Raw genomic sequence first — 21,186 nt, forward strand, 5'->3', positions numbered from 1 at the left:
TCTTTCCCTGTCTTTGGGGCAGTGCACACAGCAAGACCCTAAGGTCTAAAAAAGTTTTTTTAGATCAGGCAGATAATGTTATGGATTTGGAATAAGATACCTACAGAAAGTAACTACTTTCTTATAATTGCTCATAGAACTTTACACTTGTCTAATGTTACTTTTTTGCAAAGTCCTTGTTTTTATTCTATTATTTAGTTCGCTATGTTTTCTAATTATTAATATTAAAAATAACTATATATTGCACAATATGCAAAAAAATGAACAAAACTCCTTTGCAAATTCTATAGCTAGAGAACATTATCAGCATATTGTTATACACACACATTTAGTTGTTTTTGTTCTGAATATATATTATTTGTTATCTATTAACTTTTCATTTTTCTTCCTGTGTCCTCTCTAGATTACTTTTTTTCATAATATGGATCCACCTCACATTTTGAATAGTAATTTACAACTGAAATCTAGGACCCTCTAGGCATATTCACTTGATACCTCAAAAACATCTCCAGACACAAATTCATTGCCTTCCTCCTTCTCCTTCTTGGCTCTGTCCTCTCATCCCTTTTTTTTAACTTTTAATTTTCCAGAGAGCATATGTGCATGCTAGAGAGAGAGAGAGAGAGAGAAGGAGAGAGATAGAAAGTGAAAAAGTACTCTCTATGGGAATGGGATCACACTGCAATCCCTTTTCCATTTCTCCATCTTGTCAGGATTTGGGGCATACCTGTACGTGCACCCAGTGTGTTCTTTAATCCTTCACATCTGGGACTTGAACCGCGCAGCTGGCCATGTGGGATCCAGCTGCCTTAAGCACCACAGCACGGGCTGGCCCTAACTCTGTTTTCTTCCTCTCTCACACTACGTTGACATCAGATATTAATGTTTCAATGGACAAATTCTTTCAGCGTGCTCAAATTTCAGAGCAATACATCTGCTCTCATTCTTTAAATTCTTCACAAAGTTAACCGAGTGCCCCCAGTGGCTCTCCACTGACAACAGAATAAAGTCCAAGCCCTTAGCTGGTCAACAAGATCCTTCTCTTGTCCTGTCTGCTCTTCTCTCCAGACTAGAGCCACCACAAGAGGCAGTGAACTAAACTGAGCTGACTTGACTTGCGGTCTGATGCTCCACCTAGTGGTGCAGAACAACTCCTGGGATGGGAATCCAGGCAACACCCCGTGAGATCAGGCAACAGTCAGACAGGGAGAGAGAAGAGGAACCCCGGAATTCAGGCCCCTCTAGAGATGTGATCTAAACACTGGACTTTCCTGAGGAAATGCCCCAGTTATTCTCGTTCTTTCTTCAGAGCGATGGCAAGCTATGACGGCATTTTCTTTAGTTACTCCTACCATATAAAAGCACAGGATAATTCTGACCCAACAACTACATGGTCGCCTACATCTTTCCAGAACTTTTATGAAACTCAAACTTTAAAAATGTATTCATCTATGTATTAATTCTTCCATTCAACACACATTTAAAGAGCATCTGTAATTTAAAGAGTACCTTAACAGCTACACAAAATTACTACTTACAAAAGGCCCTGAGTCAAGGCAGCCTATATGTAGGGACTCACGAATCCACGCTAACAGTGCAGAAGGGAAGTCTAACCTGGGAGGGATTGCCAGAAAAAAAGATGACGCCATTGATTTTGTTTAGTCAGGAAGTTAGGCAGGTAAAGAGAAGGGTATTGGTTCATACTCTAGAGTTACACGCAAATCCACATTAAAAAGCTCTCCTAATCCAGCAAGAGATCACACATAAAAGGTGTGAAAGGCAGTTCTTCTTTCATCCTCTTCCTCTTTTTGGAAATAAGGATAATACTCAACACATACATTTTAAGAGGAAGCTTATTAACCACATAGAAGTCTTTCAATAGGTTGACAGCTACAGATTTTTTTTTTTTAAATACTGAATGGCTTAATATGGGATGCAGCCATTAAGCTATGCATATATAATATAATCATCTTAGCCCACCGTAATGCTACGAACCATAGGCTTTCAGCTAATATCGCATCTGCCTCTGTTGGAGCCCTGTCAGCAATGGTAGTCCAGTGGGTGAGCAGTGTGAGCAAATTATGTTAAACATAGAGGAAAGATAGGTGTCTCCTTGTAAGTTTGGCATGAACAAGGACCAAGTTTAGGGCCTTTCAGAAAGTGTCTCATTTCTCTCCTGCAAGAGCACATTTCTCATGTGAATACTTGCAGTATATTCTCAAGACCTCCCTCCATTTTCTCTCCCTCTGTGTAGCAACCTCCAATATGCCATGCTCTGTATGCCACATGCAGCTCTGAGTCCTCACACTCTTTTTCTCCTTCTTTTTGGAACATCCTCCATGCCTACACGTGACAGAACAGTAGGTGCAAGAGGCAGAGTCCAAGTAAAGCTAGGTATGCCACTTGCGCACTGGTGCTAATGCAGCCTCCGTTGCGATGGTTGTTTTGAGAAACAGTAACACTGAGGACTCATCTTAAGATTCCCTCTGACTAAAGAGTCAGGTGTTCTTTTTTCTTTTTTTGGAGAGGTTTTTGCTATAGGGCACGTGCACTTGCCAGAAAACCAGAGAGAGACAGAGAGACAGAAAGCGAGAAATCACCCCCCGGGGGGATGGCCACGCCACAATCCCTTCTCATCCATTCTCTTCTCGAGATCCTGGGCATGCACACACACACATCTGGCTTGAGTTTAAGCCACCAGGTCTGGGACTCGAACTGTGGTCGACTACATGGGAGTCCAGTGACGTAGCCATTATGTCATCTGCTGGTCCCCCAAGTGTAGTTTTTTAAAAAGTGGCAGATGCTAGGCCATGTCTTCTCCATTTTCTACTGCCCACCTATGCCCAAAGATGCAGGCATATCTATCAGTACTTTTATGGCTATGTCTATATACATTAAAAATAAAAATCTTGGGACCAGCAGATGGCATAATGGTTGCATCACTGGGCTCCCATGTAGTCAACTGCAGTTCAAGTCCTGGACCTGGTGGCTTACAACTCATGCTGGCCACATGGATGTGCATGCCCAAAATCCCAAGAGGAGAATGGAGAAGGGACTGTGGTGTGGCCACCCCCCTGGGGGGGAGGGTGATTTCTATCTTTCCGTCTCTCTGTCTCTCCGATAAGTGCAGATGCCCTATTGCAAAAATCTCTCTAAAAAAAAAAATCTTTCTTATACAGGGAATAATGCTCATTGAATTAGATAAATGTTTATGAGTACATGATACACGTTAGGCACGCTGTGCTGGTTACTGGGAACACAAAGTTGAACGAGACACATAATTCGTTATTATCCCTTTACTCAAAATTATATACATAAAGCAAGGGCCTGAGACAAGGAATAGCTGCTTAATAAACTGTGATTGATTCCATATATTATTAGTGTTCACTAACAAATTACGGGTTTTGTTCATTCCAGACTTTCAATATGAAAATACTGCAGTAGTGCCATCAGTACTCACCAATACTATAGTATCTCTTTAGTTCCGTACGCCTGATCTCCTTTAACTGGTTATTTTTTCTCTTCTTCTTCTCGTCAGTACTATATTCCTCTTCCACAGCAACGTTGCACTTCTCTTGTTCTAAAATGGCTGCGTTAGCATCTTCTTTCCCTGGATGAGTCCTTGCGGCTAGAGCGGAGGCTGTTTCTGCATTTTGTTTGGATTGCTTTTTCTTTTTCAATCTAGGCATGAAATAAAAATAACACATAAAAAGGAAAATCCTTGGGAAACGATTGCTAGCAGGAATCATATTAATCCCATGTTGTTGAGGTCTGAAAACGATAAGTAATTAATATAGAAAACACTTTTCTTATAATATTGTTAATTATATTTCCCTGTTATTTCTTTTTCTAATCATTTAAAAATTCTTATATGAAGGCCCGTAGCCTTTTTTCTTTTATTATTTGAGGTTTTTGTCTTAGGGCACATGTGCTCACGGTGGGGGGAGGGTAGGGGAGCTGGGGGGGGGCAGTGAGAGGGAAAGTGAGAAACCACTCCCCAGAGGGTTGGTCATGCCATCATCCCTTCTCCTCCATTCTTCTCCTGTGATCTTGGGTATGCACGCACATGCACCCAGCGCATGCATAATTTTTGAAGCCTCTGGGACTCAAACCATCATCAGCCATGTGGGAGTCCAGGAATGTATCTGCTGTGCATCTGCTGGCCCCATGTAGCCTTTTTTCAACTTTACATCCTCAATATTATGTCTCAGAAAATTATTGGGAAATGGTCTAACCCTGAGGAAAAGTGAGATAATTCTATATGCTATTAAATATTGAGTACTTTTAAAGTTGTACAGTTACCTTACTATAATACCATGTTCTAAGTGGGAGTTTTGAGATTTTCTCTTTCAGGCTTTGCCATGGGCACATGTGCTTGCCAGAGAGAGGTAGTGAGAGGAAAAGTGAGAAATCTTTCCTCAGGGGAGGTGGTTACATTGCAATCCCTTTTCCTCCACGCTCCTGAGATTTTGGGCATGTATATACACGTGCATGGCATGATTTTTCAAGCCACCAGGTCCAGGACTCAAACCACGGTCAGCCATGTGAGGGTCCATCACCTTAACCACCACACCACCTGCTGGACCCTGGAGTTGTATGTTTCAAAAAGTGTTCCTGGTTTTCAATGACACCTTTGCATTCATGGGCAAGCACATTTGTAAACACAAGTCCTCTATAACTGGCTGACTTTTTCCCCTTATGCATGTAACAGTAGCACTGAAAAAAGAGTACATTTCCTGAGATAGAAAATGCCTTAATGCATTGGGTCGACAGGTGGCATGGTGGTTAAGGTGCTGGATTCTCACACAGCTGACCACAGTTTGAGTCCCAGAACTGGCATCTTGCTTTCTCACTCCGTGCCCCTGACCCCCACATGGTTAAATGAAAAAATAATAATAATAAATGAAAATAAATAAATAATTCTTTTTAAAAATCGTCATAATGCCAATACATAGTTACACTATGACTACCAATATAACTAACCAATACATCCAATTAACATATTTCTTTATCTTTGAGTGAACAATATATAAGATAGTTTATCATAATTCACTGAAATTCACTAACTCAAAATATTTTCCATTTACTGTATGATTCTGTAACTAACTGATGTGTCACACTGTACTTATTAGTCCTCCTTGAGAATGTTTTTAACTTAACAAAATGTAAAGTCTTAGAGAATAAGGGCCTTGGCATCTAATATATGTGGCACTCTGCTCATATGTGAATATTTTTTAAATTAAGACTTTTTTCTGTGTCTAGATAGAAAGCTTCTATGAATAGTTAGCATTACCTGACATGTCTATTTCCTTTGCCCTCTTGAGCACTTGTATTATTTGATATTGACTAATGCATAAGAAAATGTTAGGGTAGAACAATGTGATACCTTTAGGATAATTTAGGAAGCAAGATTTGATTTCACACTGCTTTGCTCTGTGATGTTGGATGAATCAATTTGACATTCTAGAGAGTTTATCCCTAAGGCTTTGACCCTAAGAGAGCTCTGACTCAGGCTAGGGACCTAACCCCTTGAGCCTCAGTTTTCTCATATTTTTAAATGGTGATCATTTTACTTCTTTAACCATCTAGGAAGGTTTGTTATTAAGATTAATTGAGGGTTAGTAGGTGGCATGATAGTTAAGGCACTGGATCACACATAGCCAAATGTGGTTCAAGTCCCAGATCTGGCAGCTTGATAGACATGCTGGGCATGTGTGCGTGTGTGCCCAAAATCCAGAGAGGGGAATGGTGTAGTCATGCCCCCTGGGGAATGATTTCTCACTTTCCCTCTCTCTCTGTCTCTCATGAGTGAGCACACATGCCCTATGGGGAAAAAAAAAAGAAAAAAGAAATTAATTGAGATGTGTGTGTCTACACATAACAAGAAGTAAACAGAAACGGAAATGACAAAATATTACTTAATCTGATGACAAAAGATCTAGGCATGAAAATACGCATGACACATTCAGCCTTTGAAATAAAGATCCCCCATTCCAACAAGATGTTTCAACTAAGCTGTTATTCACAACATTGGGCTGTCAGGTTCATTGGTTTTCATTGGTTAATAAATGAACATGTGACCTAAAAGGCAGAACAATGAGGTGGACAATCATAGATCAACGTACTCCCCATGTCTTCGTTCAGTTCTCCTTATGTCTGCTGGTTTCAAAATGCAAAACAAAATCATAAGCCAAGTTGGAGATCCAGAAAAATGAATTATTTTCAGTACACACTTTTTTTTTTTTTTTTGCCATAGGGCTCATGTGCTCTCTGGAGAGACACATAAATGGGAAAAAAAGTGAGAAATCACACTCCGGGGGAACAGCCATGCCACAATCACTTCACCCTCCATTGTCCTCTTAGGATTTGAGGCACAGGCACACACACACACACACACACACACACACACACACACACACCCTGGCATGTGCGTTTTTATTTTCCATCCTCGAATTTTTAAAAAATCTGCCAGAAGGTTTGTGTGCTCACTGGAGAGACAGGAAGACAAAAAGTGAGGAAGCATCCCCTGTGACAAATGGTAATGCTGCAGTCCCTTCCCTACCCTTTCTCTCTCCTTGGGCACACACAACATGACTAGTGCATTTAAGCTGTGAAGTTCCAGGACTCAAACTGCATGGCCATCCATGTCGGATCCAGCTACTTTAATCACAGCATGGGATGGCCTGCTATTCTCAGATTTTAAAGGTTTTTTCTGGTAAAAGAGTACATGCTTCCTTGCAATGTTAAGTCAGATAAATCAGCCCTAATAAAGCAATTCTTCTCCTGATCAAGATCACCGTAAGAGACTGAACTTCATATGCAGTGACCTGGATACCATGCAGACATCACCTCTTTATTAAGGGAGGCTTGTCTATGCAAAGAACTCAACTCTTTATCCAGAGTACTGGCTATGGATGGGCTGATCTTGTTCTGATGTACAGGCTGATCTAAAATGTGCTTGAGATGAAAATGATTGGTCCCTTCAAAACAAAAACGATCATTTCTAGGAGAGAAAGGAGATGACCAAAATTTGTTCCATGTAACCTGAGACATGCTGCTTCTTACTCTTCTGCATTTTCTACTTTAAGTTGATTTAAATGCCCTAATTTCATTGTTCCCATGATAATTAAACTCACTCAGATCTAGGGCATGTGTTTTGATAACAGCAGCACTGTTTGGGGACACCTCATTAGAGACTGCATTTCAGACATGGAAATTACAAAATGGGATACACTGTTTTATTTGGTTTACCTCCTTTTCCTACTGATCATTACTGTCCACACACACAGGCAAACATGGCTGTCACTTCAGAGAAAAAAATGCTAGACAGTAGCACTAGCAAACTTGTTTAACAGAAAACAAGAGTATAATTTATGCTTTAGAAATTCTACAGTCAGCTATATCTTTTGTTCTTACTAGAATACTCACAAGAATTTGTTTCTCTGGAGGTTATAAATAAAACTGAAACATTCTGATCCTGCAACTGGAAGTCAGATGTGTTTCTGGAAGTCCTCTGTAAGATTTTTCTTTCCAAGCATACAAATACATTTTTAATACACTTTCTGAGGAAGAATAACTGACAATCTGATACACATGGTATAGTTATTGCTCTTCAAACATTTCTTTTAGGGCTTTTATCTTTTAGGCCTGTTCTTTTGTTTTTCAAGTCATATTTAGCACAGTAAAACATGTTTTACTACTATTTAAGATAAACTGGAAGAAAAAAGATCCTGTAGAAAAATAAACTGCTTATTTCATCTAAGGTTTTTAAATAACTCCAAGTATACACTTATTTATATTTGGACTGAAAAAATACTTGACAAACTGTCTTAAATGATGGGTCGCTGAAAAATAATGGAATATATTACATATTTGATTGCTGTGAGTACAAGTAAAACAAAAACAAAACAAAACAAAAAACTCCCAAACCTTTTATTTGGTAGACTGCATTGTCTTTCTTTAAAATAGATCATAATTACATAATACCAGTGTTTTTAACTTAACTAAATCTAACATGTAAATTTGGGGAGAGGGCACATTTAAACCATAGCACACATATAATTAAAAATGTATTAACTAGGGACCAGAAGTTGGCATAAAGGCTATGTGGCTGGACTCCCATGTAGTCGACCGCGGTTCGAGTCTCAGACCCAATGGCTTAAACTCATGCCGTGGATGTGTGCGTGTTTGCCCAAGATGCCGAGAAGAGAATGGAGAAGGGATTGCAGCCTGGGCATTCCTCCTGGGGGGCGATTTTTCACTTTCTGTCTCTCTCTTTCTGCCTTTCTGGTGACTGCACGTGCCCTATAGCAAAAACCTCACCCCCACACAAAAAAAGAAGAATTTTAACACATAAATGTTGTCAAATTTTCAAAATTGAGCCTTACTTTTTCAAAAAGATTATTATGAAAACCCTTAAAGGAGCTTTCTTCTGATAGCAAGGAAGTTGCTAAGGAACCAGGCACGGTGCTATGTACTTTACAGATACTACCCCATTCTTACAAAAGCACAATGAGGTAGAAAATGTTATCTCTACTCGACAGATAAGGCAAGGAAGGCTGAGGAAAAAGTAGGGCCATTTCCCAGGTCACAGGGCAGAGCTGAGTCATAGAGCAGGAATTTACAAACCTAGGTCAGCCTAGTTGCCACATGACCTCCCATGACTGATCCTTTTAGAAGTGTCAATATATGTATATTTTATCTTGAAAATAAAATCCACTGGACTTTGTAAATTCTATTAACTATTTGGCAGAGAACAGCCCAGCAATCAAATGGGCTTCAATGAACAGCACACTTAGAGGAAGATTTGAACTCAGATTTGGGTTCTGGATGTGGGCTCTCTCTCTAATCAGCTCTGAAACATTCTTTGGCAATACAGTAAACTCTCTGAGACTTCTAAGTAAACAAAAGCAAGAGGCTGACATAATTTTCAAGGTTTTTGTCTGGGTTTGTTTATAGTTGGCTGGAAAAATTGGGGGGAAAAAAGTTTTTAATCCAAACTCAGCCTTCCCCAGAGTCTTGCCCTGTGTTTTTGTCTACATCTGACAGCTAATGACATTTTCCTTCCACTGCAGGGCTTCCAGCCCTGGGAAATTCCAGAGGACAAGACACCACCATTCATTGACAAAGGCTATCAAAGACAAAAAGCAAGCCAAATTAAAAAAAAAAAAAAAAACACTGGTGTACCTTTTGGAGTTAATGGCTATAGGAAGAAAAAATTTAAAAGTCAAAGTTGCTATTTCCTCTTTAACACAAAACTTCTCTTTAAAATTGTATCTGGAGGGAAACAGAGTAAACACAAAAGATGTAAATAAAACGTTTCACGGAAACCGTGAGTATGGAGAGTATGAATCCGTATTTGTGTGGAAAAAGAAAAACAAAAGAAAACAACAATTAAAACAACTCCCCTCCCCAACCAACAACTATATGCATGTATGTATGTATATGTATAGGTTTGGTGGATGTATACAAAAATGGTTGGTCAACAAGAGAGGGAAAGAAGAACTTACTTCATATTTACAGAATTTAGTACCTAATATTTTTTAAAGAATAATTTATTTGGGGACCAGCAGATGGCCTAGCAGTCACGTCACTGGACTCCCACATGACTGAATGCAGTTTGAGTCCCAGATCCAGTGGCTTGAAAACCACATCAGGTGTGTGCATGCATGCCCAAGACCCCAGGATGTGAATGGAGGAGAAGGGATTATGGCATGGCCATTCTGCCTGGGGGGTGATTTTTCACTTTCCCTCTCACTGTCTCTGTCTCTCTGTCTCTCTCTCTCTTTAGTGAGCACATGTGCCTTAAGGCAAAAACCTCTTTAAAAAAGTTTAATTTTATTTATTATTGTTATTTTACAATTTGCTATAGGGCATGTGCACTCACCAGAGATACAGGGAGAGAAGGAAAGTGAGAAAGCAAGCTACCAGGTCTGGAACTTGAACTATAATTGGCTATGTGGGAGTCCAGCACCTTAACCACCATGCCACCTGCTGGCTCTTGGTGCCTAATTTTTTATATAGTAGGCATGTATTAATTTGTAGTTATAAAGTCAATCAATAATCCAAAAATTAAATATCACAGCTACAGCAACATTTTGCTAAACCTCATCCAGGGTTTATTTCTCCTGAGTTCATCACTCTCAGTCAATTTCTGGACTACAGTCTCACACCCTTTTTTTGTTGTTATCGGGCAGAGCTGACTTATCTCCCTCAGGAGACCTTCTCTTAATTCTTATTCTTGGCAGTTCTGGCAGCAAGCTTGTCCCTGCACTGTTCTGACCTTCAGAGCCTAGGTTGTTTTTTCCTGGCTGTCTAATCTTGACTTTGGCGAATTCCAGACTCAGGAAAACAGGTGCAACAACGGAAGGAGCTCAGTCCTTGGGCAGAAACATTTGTGTTTGGATCTACTTTTGTTCCGTGGGTACGCATCCTTAGGCGAGTTACCAAATCTAAGCCTCAAGTTCCTTGCCCTTGAAGTAAAAATAATAGCCTCAGATAGGGTTTTATGATGACTAAATAGTACTCAGAAAGCTTACTTTATTATTAAACAGAATCTTGCTTTATTTGCAGTAAAAGCTCAGAAACCAGAAGTTAATTCATTGTGCTGCTGCTGTTATTCTTACTTCAGGATTTCTAAGGATGCAAGTAAATGAGAGGACATATCAAATGTAACAAAACAGGTTTCTGACAAATCCCAGATATTAATATATATTCACATTTTTTCTGCACATAAATATTGCTTTTTCTAAAGTTTATTTATTTGTTGTGAGACAGAGAGAGAAAAACACCATCAATAGGGTCCCACACTGTGACTCTCCCCCACATATCCTGTGTGTTCAGGTTAACCTGGGAACGAAACTTAAACTCCATATGCCTCTAGCATAACGGAGCAGTGCACTATGGTTGCACCACTGCAGCTGGCTTCATAAGCGTTAATTTTACTTAACTCTGCTATGAATGTAGTCACCAGTACAATGTACTTATGAAATAAGTCAGTCTTTTGTTGCATATATAGGCTGCCCCATGTGGGAGTCTAGATACCGTCTCTAAAAGTCAGGATGCTGAGTCACAGCTGAAAAAGTCAAAGGGAAATTGATGAGACAATGATAATATACATCTCAATTATACACTGAAAGAAGAAACCAGAAGAGGAAACTTGCTCCAGATAAGAGGGCTGGGTGGTGCTAAGAGTAATCAACAAAGTCCCATAAGTATGTATTTAAGTATTGGGAATTCTACAACACAAAAGTTAACCAGAATCCACAAACAGAGGGACCAGTAGTTGGTGTAATGGCTACGTCACTGGACCCCCATGTAGTCAATTGCGGTTCAAGTCCCGGGTCCGGTGGCTTAAACTCATACTGGGTGTGTGTGCATGCATGCCCAAGATTCCAAGAGGAGAATGGAGCAGAAGGGATTGTGGCATAGCCATCCCCCCTGGGGGGTGATTTCTCACTTTCTGTCTCTCTCTCTGTCTTTCTGGCGAGCACATGTGCCCTATGTAAAACCCTCTCCAAAAAAAAGAAAAAGAATACGCAAACAGATATGTGAAGAAAAGAAAAAGCATTTGGACATTACTAATTCTGTTTTGCTTAACAATGATGGTGTGGCTTATTTAAATTTAATAAATATAGTTAACTGGCTTTATTCTCTTTGGCTGCTATAACAAATTACCACAAGGAAAATGACACATTTTATTCTCTTACAGCTCTGGAGGTCAGAAGGCTGAAGTCAGTTTTACTAGGCTGAAATCAGGGTGTGGACATACAACCAGAGGCTGGCTGTTTGCTGTTTCCAGTTTTAGAATTTTACTCTTTGTAACCCCTTCCTCCACTTCTAAAGCATTGCATCTGGATCCAATGTCACACTGCCTTTTTTCTCTGTATTCAAATCTCCCTGTGCCTCCTTACAGGGACACTTGTGACTACAGGTAGGACTTACCCAGTAACCCACAGTAACCTTTCTATCTCAACATCTTTAATCATATCTGCAAGGTCTATTTTGACATAAAGGATAACATTCTCGAGCTAGCCCAAGGCAGCTGAATCTAACATGGCTGACCACATGGTTCGAGTCCCAGACCAGGCAGCTTGAAAAACACTGGGCAAGTGATTGCTGCTGTGTGACTATGTCCCATGGAGTGGAGGAGGTGTGTGTGGGGGGTTGCTTTCTCATGTTCCATCTCTTTCTTTCTGTCTCTCTCTGGTGAGCACACAGGCCCTCTGATAAATTTGGGGCGGGGGGGAGATAATGTTTTGAGATTCCAGGGTTTAAGGCTTGGATAGCTTTAGGGGTCATTGTTCAGCCTACACACTAGCTAATTTAATTTATGTGTTACAAATCATTGTTAGCTTAGCATCAAATCACTGTGGTCTTAGTTTCCACATCCAGATCATTACTTGGTCTTTCCAATAAACTGTCTACACTACCCAAAAAAGTTCACTGGCAGTAACTGGTACTGAACATACTTTTCTTTTTTTTCTAAACATACTTCTAAAAAGAAAAAAGAAAAGGAAGTTTAATACACGACTACCCAGAAAATCTCAAGTTGCAATGAGAATTATAAACATGAGCTTTCATTTTATGTTGGCTCTAAAACAGCCTCTTGGAGGTAGGAGTACTGGAAGGAAATGTTTAACTGGCATAACAGGTACAATTTTTATCAGCTTAAATCTCATCTTCCTATATAATTACTTCAATCTGCACTGGAATCAGTTATTCACTGTTATGATTACTTGCAAAGCCAAGAAAGTCTTCCAAAACATTTTCTTCTTTCACTTAAGTTCCTTCCCATGCCCAGAAATGTTTTATTTTTTCCTGTTATTTATTTATTTATTTTTTGGTCAGCTTTTTTTTTTTTTTTTTTGAGAGGTTGTTGCTATAGGGTGCATGCACTCACCAGACAGACAGAGAGACACGGAGAGACAGAAAGCAAGAAATCACCCCCTAGGGGGGATGGCCACACCGCAATCCCTTCTCCTCCGTTCTCCTCTCGGGATCTTGGGCACGCACGCACACGCGCCTGGCGTGAGTTTAAGTCACCAGGTCCGAGACTCTAACCGCGGTCGAGTACATGGGAGTCCAGCGACACAGCCATTACGCTAACTGCTGGTCCCGGACAGCTCATTTTTTAAAATGTCTTTGATTTAAAAAGAATCATACACTCTGACTACCCAGTGAATTTTACCGGTAATTGCACTGGGATTTATTTTAGTGATACGTCTATTTTACAATAACAGCAACATATTTCAGTGATCCAATTCTTCCAGAGAAAGAGAAAATGTTTGTTTTCTTGGAGTCATTTCAGTTAAACAAGCAATTAAAGCATTAGAACTGCCTTGAAAAGATCTCAAGCAGAATACTGTGATTCCAGGGATTTTGTTCCCCAGTTTTAACTAACTACCTTCCTGTTAACTGCCTCAACTGTAGAAATACAGAGAAAAATAAAGGTTAAAAAATTACAATCCTGGAGGCTAGACCTTGGCACAGTGATAAAAATGTTACACTCTGTTAAGCTGACCCAAATGAGAAGGTTCCAGGTTTGCATTCCAGAAACCTTCCTGAGTATGCCATGTCCATGGTCCAGGGCTGGCTGAGACTAGCATGGATTGTGGTATCAAGTCCCTGTTGGGGATACCATCCTTCTGTCTGCCTGTCTCTCTCTCTTTTGCTCATTGACGAAACAAATATACTTCTAAAAGAATACAGAATCCTGAAAAGAATCAGTTTAGTATATAAAGTAATTCTTCCCTGAAAGCCTAATAACATAAAGTTTATGATCAATGGAAAAGGCCTACTGACAGGCCATTTATGAGTGGTATAAAATGAGAATATGTCCTATCATAACTTCTTTCCCTTCTCCCAACTTTAAAAAATATATTCTATTAACTTTAAATTGCTTTCAAACAATTTCAGATGCACATATGCTTACCCTTTTCTGATAATGCTTTCAGCGTCATAAACTAGAAGTGGCCTCATAACTCGTCCTGTCATTATATGTACTTTCAGAAATACTAATCTAATATCAGCTATAAAATATGATAAATTCTTTTGGCAGATACCCTCAATTTAGTTGGTTTATATCCACCAAGTTCACTCAGGATCTTGAGGTATTTTATCCAATTAACATATACTGGCCATTTTTGTGGGAAGTGGCTTTATTCAAAAACAGAACTCATAAGGGAGATGCAGATAAAAACTACAATGAGATACCACCTAACCCCTGTCAGAATGGCAAAGATTAAGAATATAAAAAGTGATAAGTGTTGGTGGGGATGTGGTGTAAAGGGAATCCTCCTACACTGTTGGTGGGAATGTAAACTAGTTCAACCACTGTGGAGAACAATATGGAGGTTCCTCAGGGATCTACAAATAGAACTACCATTTGATCCAGCAATCCCACTTCTGGGTATTTACCCAAAAGACAGGAGAACGCTCAGTCAGAAAAGTGCTTGCACATCCATGTTTATTGCAGCATTATTCACAATTGCCAAGACATGGAACCAACCTAAATGTCCACAAACTGATGAATGGATTGGAAAAGTGTGGTATATATACTCTATGGAATACTACTCAGCCATAAAAAATAACAAGACCCTGGAATTTGATAGAAAATGGTCAGATATGGAGGATCTATTGCTGAGTGAAGTAAGCCAGGCTATGAAAGAAAGATATTGTATGTATCCACTCAATATATACCGACTATCCGCACTCTATAATAGAGAGCAAAAATTCGGAGGACATAAACACAGTGAAGGTACTTAATGAGAATAGGACAGTGTGGAATGGGGTAAGTGAAGAGAAGAGGATAGAGATGAGAAACAGATATGGCTTATTAACTGTTGATGAGGACATGTATAGTATTCTCAACTGGATTGGTCTGAGAAGTATTTCATGATGAGCAAAGTATTTTTACAAGCAAAATGAGAAATAGCGATTGACTGTTTTAAAAAATAATTAGAATAATAACAATACTGATTGGGAAAAACATAGAAAAGATATCGAATGTTGAAGCGGGGAGATTAATGTCTCTGTATTGACTGACATGCATGGCATTCCCTTTTGAAAAAGCAATGTAATACACTGTAAAGTTATATGTAATCCAATGTATTATAAAGAAGATTATGATGATAATAAAAAATTAAAAATTAAAAAAGAAAACAGAACTCATGAGGCAGGAGCCTAGAACATCTACTATGAATTGTTTTCCCTTCAAAATTAGTATAGAACTTTCAGATCTACATAATTCATTCACAGGTAAGGATGAACCCAAAATAGATTTCTAGAGAAAAGTCCTGGCCTTGTTCTCATATTTCTGAGGGGCCATCTCCAGAGCAATGGCCATCCAATCAAATGTCAGTCTTGGTTATCCACGGTTTCAATGTCCCCTCCTAAATTCATATTGAAAAATAATCCCCACTGTAAATTATTAAGAGGGGATGCTTCTACCGAATAATTAGGTTGTGAAAAAAAGGATAAGTTCAGCCTGATTTTTTTTTCTTTTTTTTTTGTCTCATGCACTCATTTCTGCCTTTTGCCATGGGATGACAATCACCAGATTTCCCAGTCTCCAGAACTACAGAAAAAAAATTATTTTTCCTTTACAAATGACCTGGTTCTGTGGTATACCATTATAGCAGCAGAAAATGAACTAAGACAAGTTCAGCTCTTCATAGAGCCTCATCAGTGGTTGTCTCTCAAGTACACCAGTTTGCTCTTAACCAACCACAAAGAATACCTGTGGTAGAATGGAAAATAAATATTTGATCTCTGTCCTTCAGTTCCTGGCACAGACCTCCTAAAATAGTAGGAATCTCCTGAGTGACAAGGGTATCTTTTATATTCTAATGAGATGACTAGAGGCAGGGGAGGGGAGGAAGTACATAGAGGGTTTCAGGATGAGGGCTGGTCACCAGAAAGACCAAGGCATGACTACAGTACTGGAACTCTGAACCGCACCCACACATGGAGATAGGAGAGGGACTAGGGATCAAGGTGAATCACCAATGGTCAGTGATGTAGTCGATCAGGCCTCCGTACACCTTTACAAAAGCTCTTAAAGACAGGGTTTGGAGAGATTCTGGGTGACAAACACATTATGGGAACACACTCAGAGAGGGCATAGAAGCTCAGTGCCACCCACGCATACCTCATACCTTCCCCTATACATGGCTTCCAATAGGATGTTCCTGAGTTGTAGTATTTATAATAAACTGGCAAATGTGACTAAAATGTTTTCCTGAATCCTGTCTCCTGTTTAAAAAAATATCAAATCTGATTGGGGGTGAGGGTGGTAAATGTGAACCCCCAAGTCTGCAGCCATTTTGGACAGAAGGATGTGTAAATGAGGAACCTGGGACTCATAACTGGCATCTGAAATGAGGGAAATCTTGTGGGACTAAGCCCCTACACCTGGAAAGTCTGACAGTGTGGGTTGTTAGTTTCAGAACTAAATAGAATTGTTAATGTTGAAGAATTAAGAAGCACCAGACTCTGCATTTTTGCCAGAAAATCCAACCAGAGAAATGGAAGAGAGACGGATAAAGTCTGGTACAAAAAACATGCAGTCTACAGCTCTTTGTTCTTTTCAGAGACAGTTGACTTGATATCCCTAGTATATTCTGTATGCCCCCCGGAAGCACTTCCTAAAAATCCAAGTGGCTGAATGAAAAGCATTTAAAATGGGGACATTCCACATAAAAGTATGGCTTTCAGGCTCATGTTGAAGAATTAGAAGACATGAAGCTGAGTTGCAGCAGCTTCTCACCTCCAAAAGGTCACGTACTGTCTGGTTACCAGTCTCTTCCTTCTCCACGGCGCCCCAACACCAGAGGCTGTGGTTACCAGTTGCTAACCACTCACTTACATCACCACATTGGTCCCTATGGTTACTGGATTTTTTGCTCTAGACAGCATAACATTTTATTTTGTGGTCAATTCGGACCATCAGAAAGCTGTAGACTTAGACTGCATTGTATTGGCTCACTGCAGACTATCTTTTATTGATACACAGCAGCCCTCTTAGCCTTGGAAGAGTCATACCATGACTCCCAGTGGATGCCTGAAACAGTGGGTAGTATCAAATTCCATACATAATTTTTTCATATACATACATACTGATGGCAAAGCTTAATTTCTATATTAAGCATAGTTAAGAAATTAACAACGATAACTGAAAATAGAACAGCTGTTGAAATAAACTATAAGAAAAGTTATGTGAATGTAGTCTTTCAAAACACTGAACTGCAGGGACCAGCAGGTGGCACAGTGGTTGAGGTGCTGGACTCCTACATGTTTAACCATAGTTTGAGTCTTGGACCGCACAGCTTGAAACTCATGCAGGGTGCATGTGCATGTGTGCCTAAAATCCCAAGTGGAGAATAGAAGACAAGGGATTATGATGTGGCCATCCCCCTTGGGGGGTGACTTCTTGCTTTCTCCCTGCCTCTGTCTCTCCAGTGAGTACACACACCCTATAGCAAAAAAACTTGCAAAAAAAAAAAAAAATACTGGACTGCAGTAGACCACAGGTAACTCAAATTGTGGCCCATGAAACCATGGACAACCCTGGAGCAAATACAAGTGATAGTTTGAGAGAGAGAGCCTTATATTCACATAACTTTTTTTATAGTACATTGTAATAATTTTTCTATTTTATTTTATTTATTTATTTATTTTTTGGTGTAAGAAAAGTCTTTTATTTCAACAGTCCCTAAGTGATTTTTTTTTATTTTTATTATCATCATAATCTTCTTTATATTACATTGGATTACATATAACTTTACAGTGTATTACATTGTTTTTTCAAAAGGGAATGCCATGCATGTCAGTCAGTACAGAGACATTAATCTCCCCACTTCAACATTCCATATCTTTTCTGTTTTCCCCAATCATTATTGTTCTTCTTCTAATCATTTTTATAAAACAGTCAATTGCTATTTCTCGTTTTGCTTGTAAAAATACTTTGCCCATCATGAAATACTTCTCAGACCAATCCAGTTGAGAATACTATACATGTCATCATCAACAGTTAATAAGCCCTATCTGTTTCTCACTAACGTCCTGTCTCTCTATTGTTCACTTGCTCTCTTACTCTATCCTCTTCTCTTCACTTACCCCATTCCACACTGTCCTATTCTTATTAAGTACCTTCACTGTTTTTATGTCCTCCGATTTTTTGCTCTCTATTATAGAGTGCGGATAGTCGGTATATATTGAGTGGATACATACAATATCTTTCTTTCATAGCCTGGCTTACTTCACTCAGCAATAGATCCTCCATATCTGACCATTTTCTATCAAATTCCAGGGTCTTGTTATTTTTTATGGCTGAGTAGTATTCCATAGAGTATATATACCACACTTTTCCAATCCATTCATCGGTTTGTGGACATTTAGGTTGGTTCCATGTCTTGGCAATTGTGAATAATTTTTCTATTTTATTACTAATTGCTGTTTATCTCTTATTGTGCTTCATTTAGAAATTAAAGTTTACCACAGGTGTGGATATATATATGTATATCAGAAAAAAAAAATGTATGTAGTGTTTGGTATTATCCAATGTTTCAAGCATCCTCTATTGGTCTTAGACCACATGTTCCAAGGATAAGGGAGGGCTACAATATTGGCATCATGGCCTCTCATTTCAACTATAGCTGAGCTTCTGCAATAAATTGCTTTTGTTGTTGTTGTTGAAGACATTATCACTACATTTTTCAGTATTCCTATGAGAAATCCAATTTCCAGTTTAAGGGCTAGAAAAGATTTTGTCATCTGAGGAACTAGGGTGTCCTCTACTCATGAAAAGGGAGAAATATGGAAAAGAGTCCCCCTTTAAACAATGACCGTGAAGTTCTGAGTCAATCATACAACTAAGAGAATGTAGCTCAGTGTCCTGTTTTCATACCAATGTATATGTTCCCTAGTCTGGACTTCAGATTGGGTCAAAAATCAAACCTAGAACTTCCACATGACCTCAGCCTCCAAGCAGCATGTTAGCAGTGCGTGCCACCACAACTGAGCCTGAATTTACCATTTTAAATAAAAATTGTAGGACTTTTGGGACTAGCAGATGGTGTAATGGTTACATCACTGGACTCCCACGTAGTCAACCATGGTTATGTCCCAGACCTGGTGGCTCAAAACTCATGCCAGGAATGTGTGTGTGCATGCCCAAAATCTAAGAGGAGAATGGAAGAGAAGGGATTGTGGTATGACCAACCATCTTGAGGCGGATTTCTTACTTTCTGTCTCTCTGGTAAGCACAAGAGCCCTATAGCAAAAAATGTCCTTAAAAAATTAGGACTTTTTATATGAAAAAAAAAAAAAAGAAAATATGTTACACATGGATGATCTCAACCTCATTCCTTGTACTGCTTTCTAAAGGTCACTCTGCATTTGCTTTTTCCTTCTCCCTGGTTCTGGGCTTATTAATATAGATGTGAGAAATGAATTAGGACAGGGGAGAAGTGGGAAAGGACACAGAGTGAGAGAGAAAACAGAAGAAAAAAAGACCTAAAGAGAGAGAAGGGGGAAAGGTACGGACATGAATAGGTATACCAACTAGATTTGAGAAAAGATTCTTGGTAAATTTCAAGGAGAGAGATTTTGGGAAAGCATATGACAGTTATATAAAAAGAAAAATGAGGAGAGAGAATTTTCTTTTAAAGTTTTATTGAATATAATGTATTCATGCTCGCCTTGGCTGCTTTTGGAGAGGTCAATATTTTGATTAAATAGTTCAATTATTTTCAATTACTATCTGTTATATTTATGTCTTTGAATGTAACTTAATGCTAGGAACAGACCAAAATAAGACTAATTATATATGGGTTAAATAGGTGTAGATTTTTAGTGATGCTGATAGTGAGGCACAAATAAATGAATTAATGCATCAATAAGAAAATGGATACACTTCAGTCCTGGTAAAACGAAGCAAGTTAATTATAAGTTATCTATGTGAAATTTCAACTGATATAACCCTTGAATCATAAATGCAACCGATATCTGAAGTGAAGGCATCCTATAACCTTAACAATGAGGAAAAAAAAAATTCTTTTTGTTTAAAGAGTTATTTACTTATTTATTTATTTAAAATTTGCTATAGGGCACTTGCACTCACCAGAGAGAGACAGAGAGAGAGGGAAAGTGAAGAAGCAAACCACCAACCATATCCAGGACTCAAATTGTGATCAGTCATGTGGAAGACGAATGCCTTAACCACCACACCACCTGCTGACCCCAAGGAAAAAACAAATTCTACCCAACTTTGATCTGCTGAAATAATATGGCTGGTAATTATTAGGCTGACACCTAATAATTCTCCACTATTCACTGACCTATATCCTATAAATAAAGATAACTGAATTTCCTACCATGAACTCTTCATCATTCCTAATATGTCACTTGGCACAAAGAGGTGAAACCAATTTCATTACATACTATTAATTGAGTAATCAACTACCTCTCTAGCAGCAGTCTTTACCAAGAAACATCTGCTTTAATTTTATTATACTTTCTTTTTGATTTTTAAATAGTTATTGATCAAAGGCAAGATAACTTATCATAGTTTCATATTTGTTTATGTAGTTTTAAGTGCCCTGGTCTTATAAACTTCCTTTAATTTTAATATACATTATAAAACTCTCTTAAACATTTATAATATTAGAATAATAGTCATCCAAATTTCCATGCTCCTGCATTAAACCATAAGAAAACTCAATTGGGGACCAGCAGTTGGTGTAATGGCTATGTCGCTGGACTCCCAGGTAGTCAACCACGGTTCGAGTCTTGGACCTGGTGGCTTAAACTCATGCTGGGCGCACGTGCGTGCATGCTCAAGATACCAACAAAAGAATGGAGGAGAAGGGATTGTGGTGTGGCCATTCCCTCTGGGGGGTGATTTCTCGCTTTCTGTCTCTCTGTCTCTGTCTTTCTGGCAACCGCATGCACCCTATAGCAAAAATCTCTCCAAAAAGAAAGAAAGAAGGAAGGAAGGAAAGAAGGAAGGAAGGGAAGAAAGAAAGAAAGAAAGAAAGCAAGAAAGAAAGAGAAAAAGAAAACTCAGCTGGACTTAATTTGGGCTGAAATTAAAGACGGTTTCTGAAGAAAACCAAAATGGAAAGATAATAATATATTAGATGGAGAAAATAAATATATTTTTAACTAATACTGAAACCCTCAGCA

General features: G+C 38.9%; 1 protein-coding gene across 4 annotated transcripts in view; it reads right to left on the reverse strand.

The window, feature by feature from the left end:
- NCOA7 (nuclear receptor coactivator 7) overlaps window positions 1–21,186 on the reverse strand; it is a 175,501-nt gene that overhangs the window by 97,553 nt on the left and 56,762 nt on the right. For all 4 annotated transcript variants that reach the window (XM_006143794.3, XM_006143796.3, XM_006143793.3 and 1 more), the window contains exon 3: window positions 3,461–3,681. In XM_006143794.3, the coding sequence (XP_006143856.1) occupies window positions 3,461–3,681 (221 nt within the window). The remainder of the gene's footprint in view (window positions 1–3,460; window positions 3,682–21,186) is intronic.

Source organism: Tupaia chinensis, unplaced genomic scaffold (assembly GCF_000334495.1).
Source record: "Tupaia chinensis unplaced genomic scaffold, TupChi_1.0 Scaffold000106_1, whole genome shotgun sequence".
Classification (NCBI taxonomy): domain Eukaryota; kingdom Metazoa; phylum Chordata; class Mammalia; order Scandentia; family Tupaiidae; genus Tupaia; species Tupaia belangeri.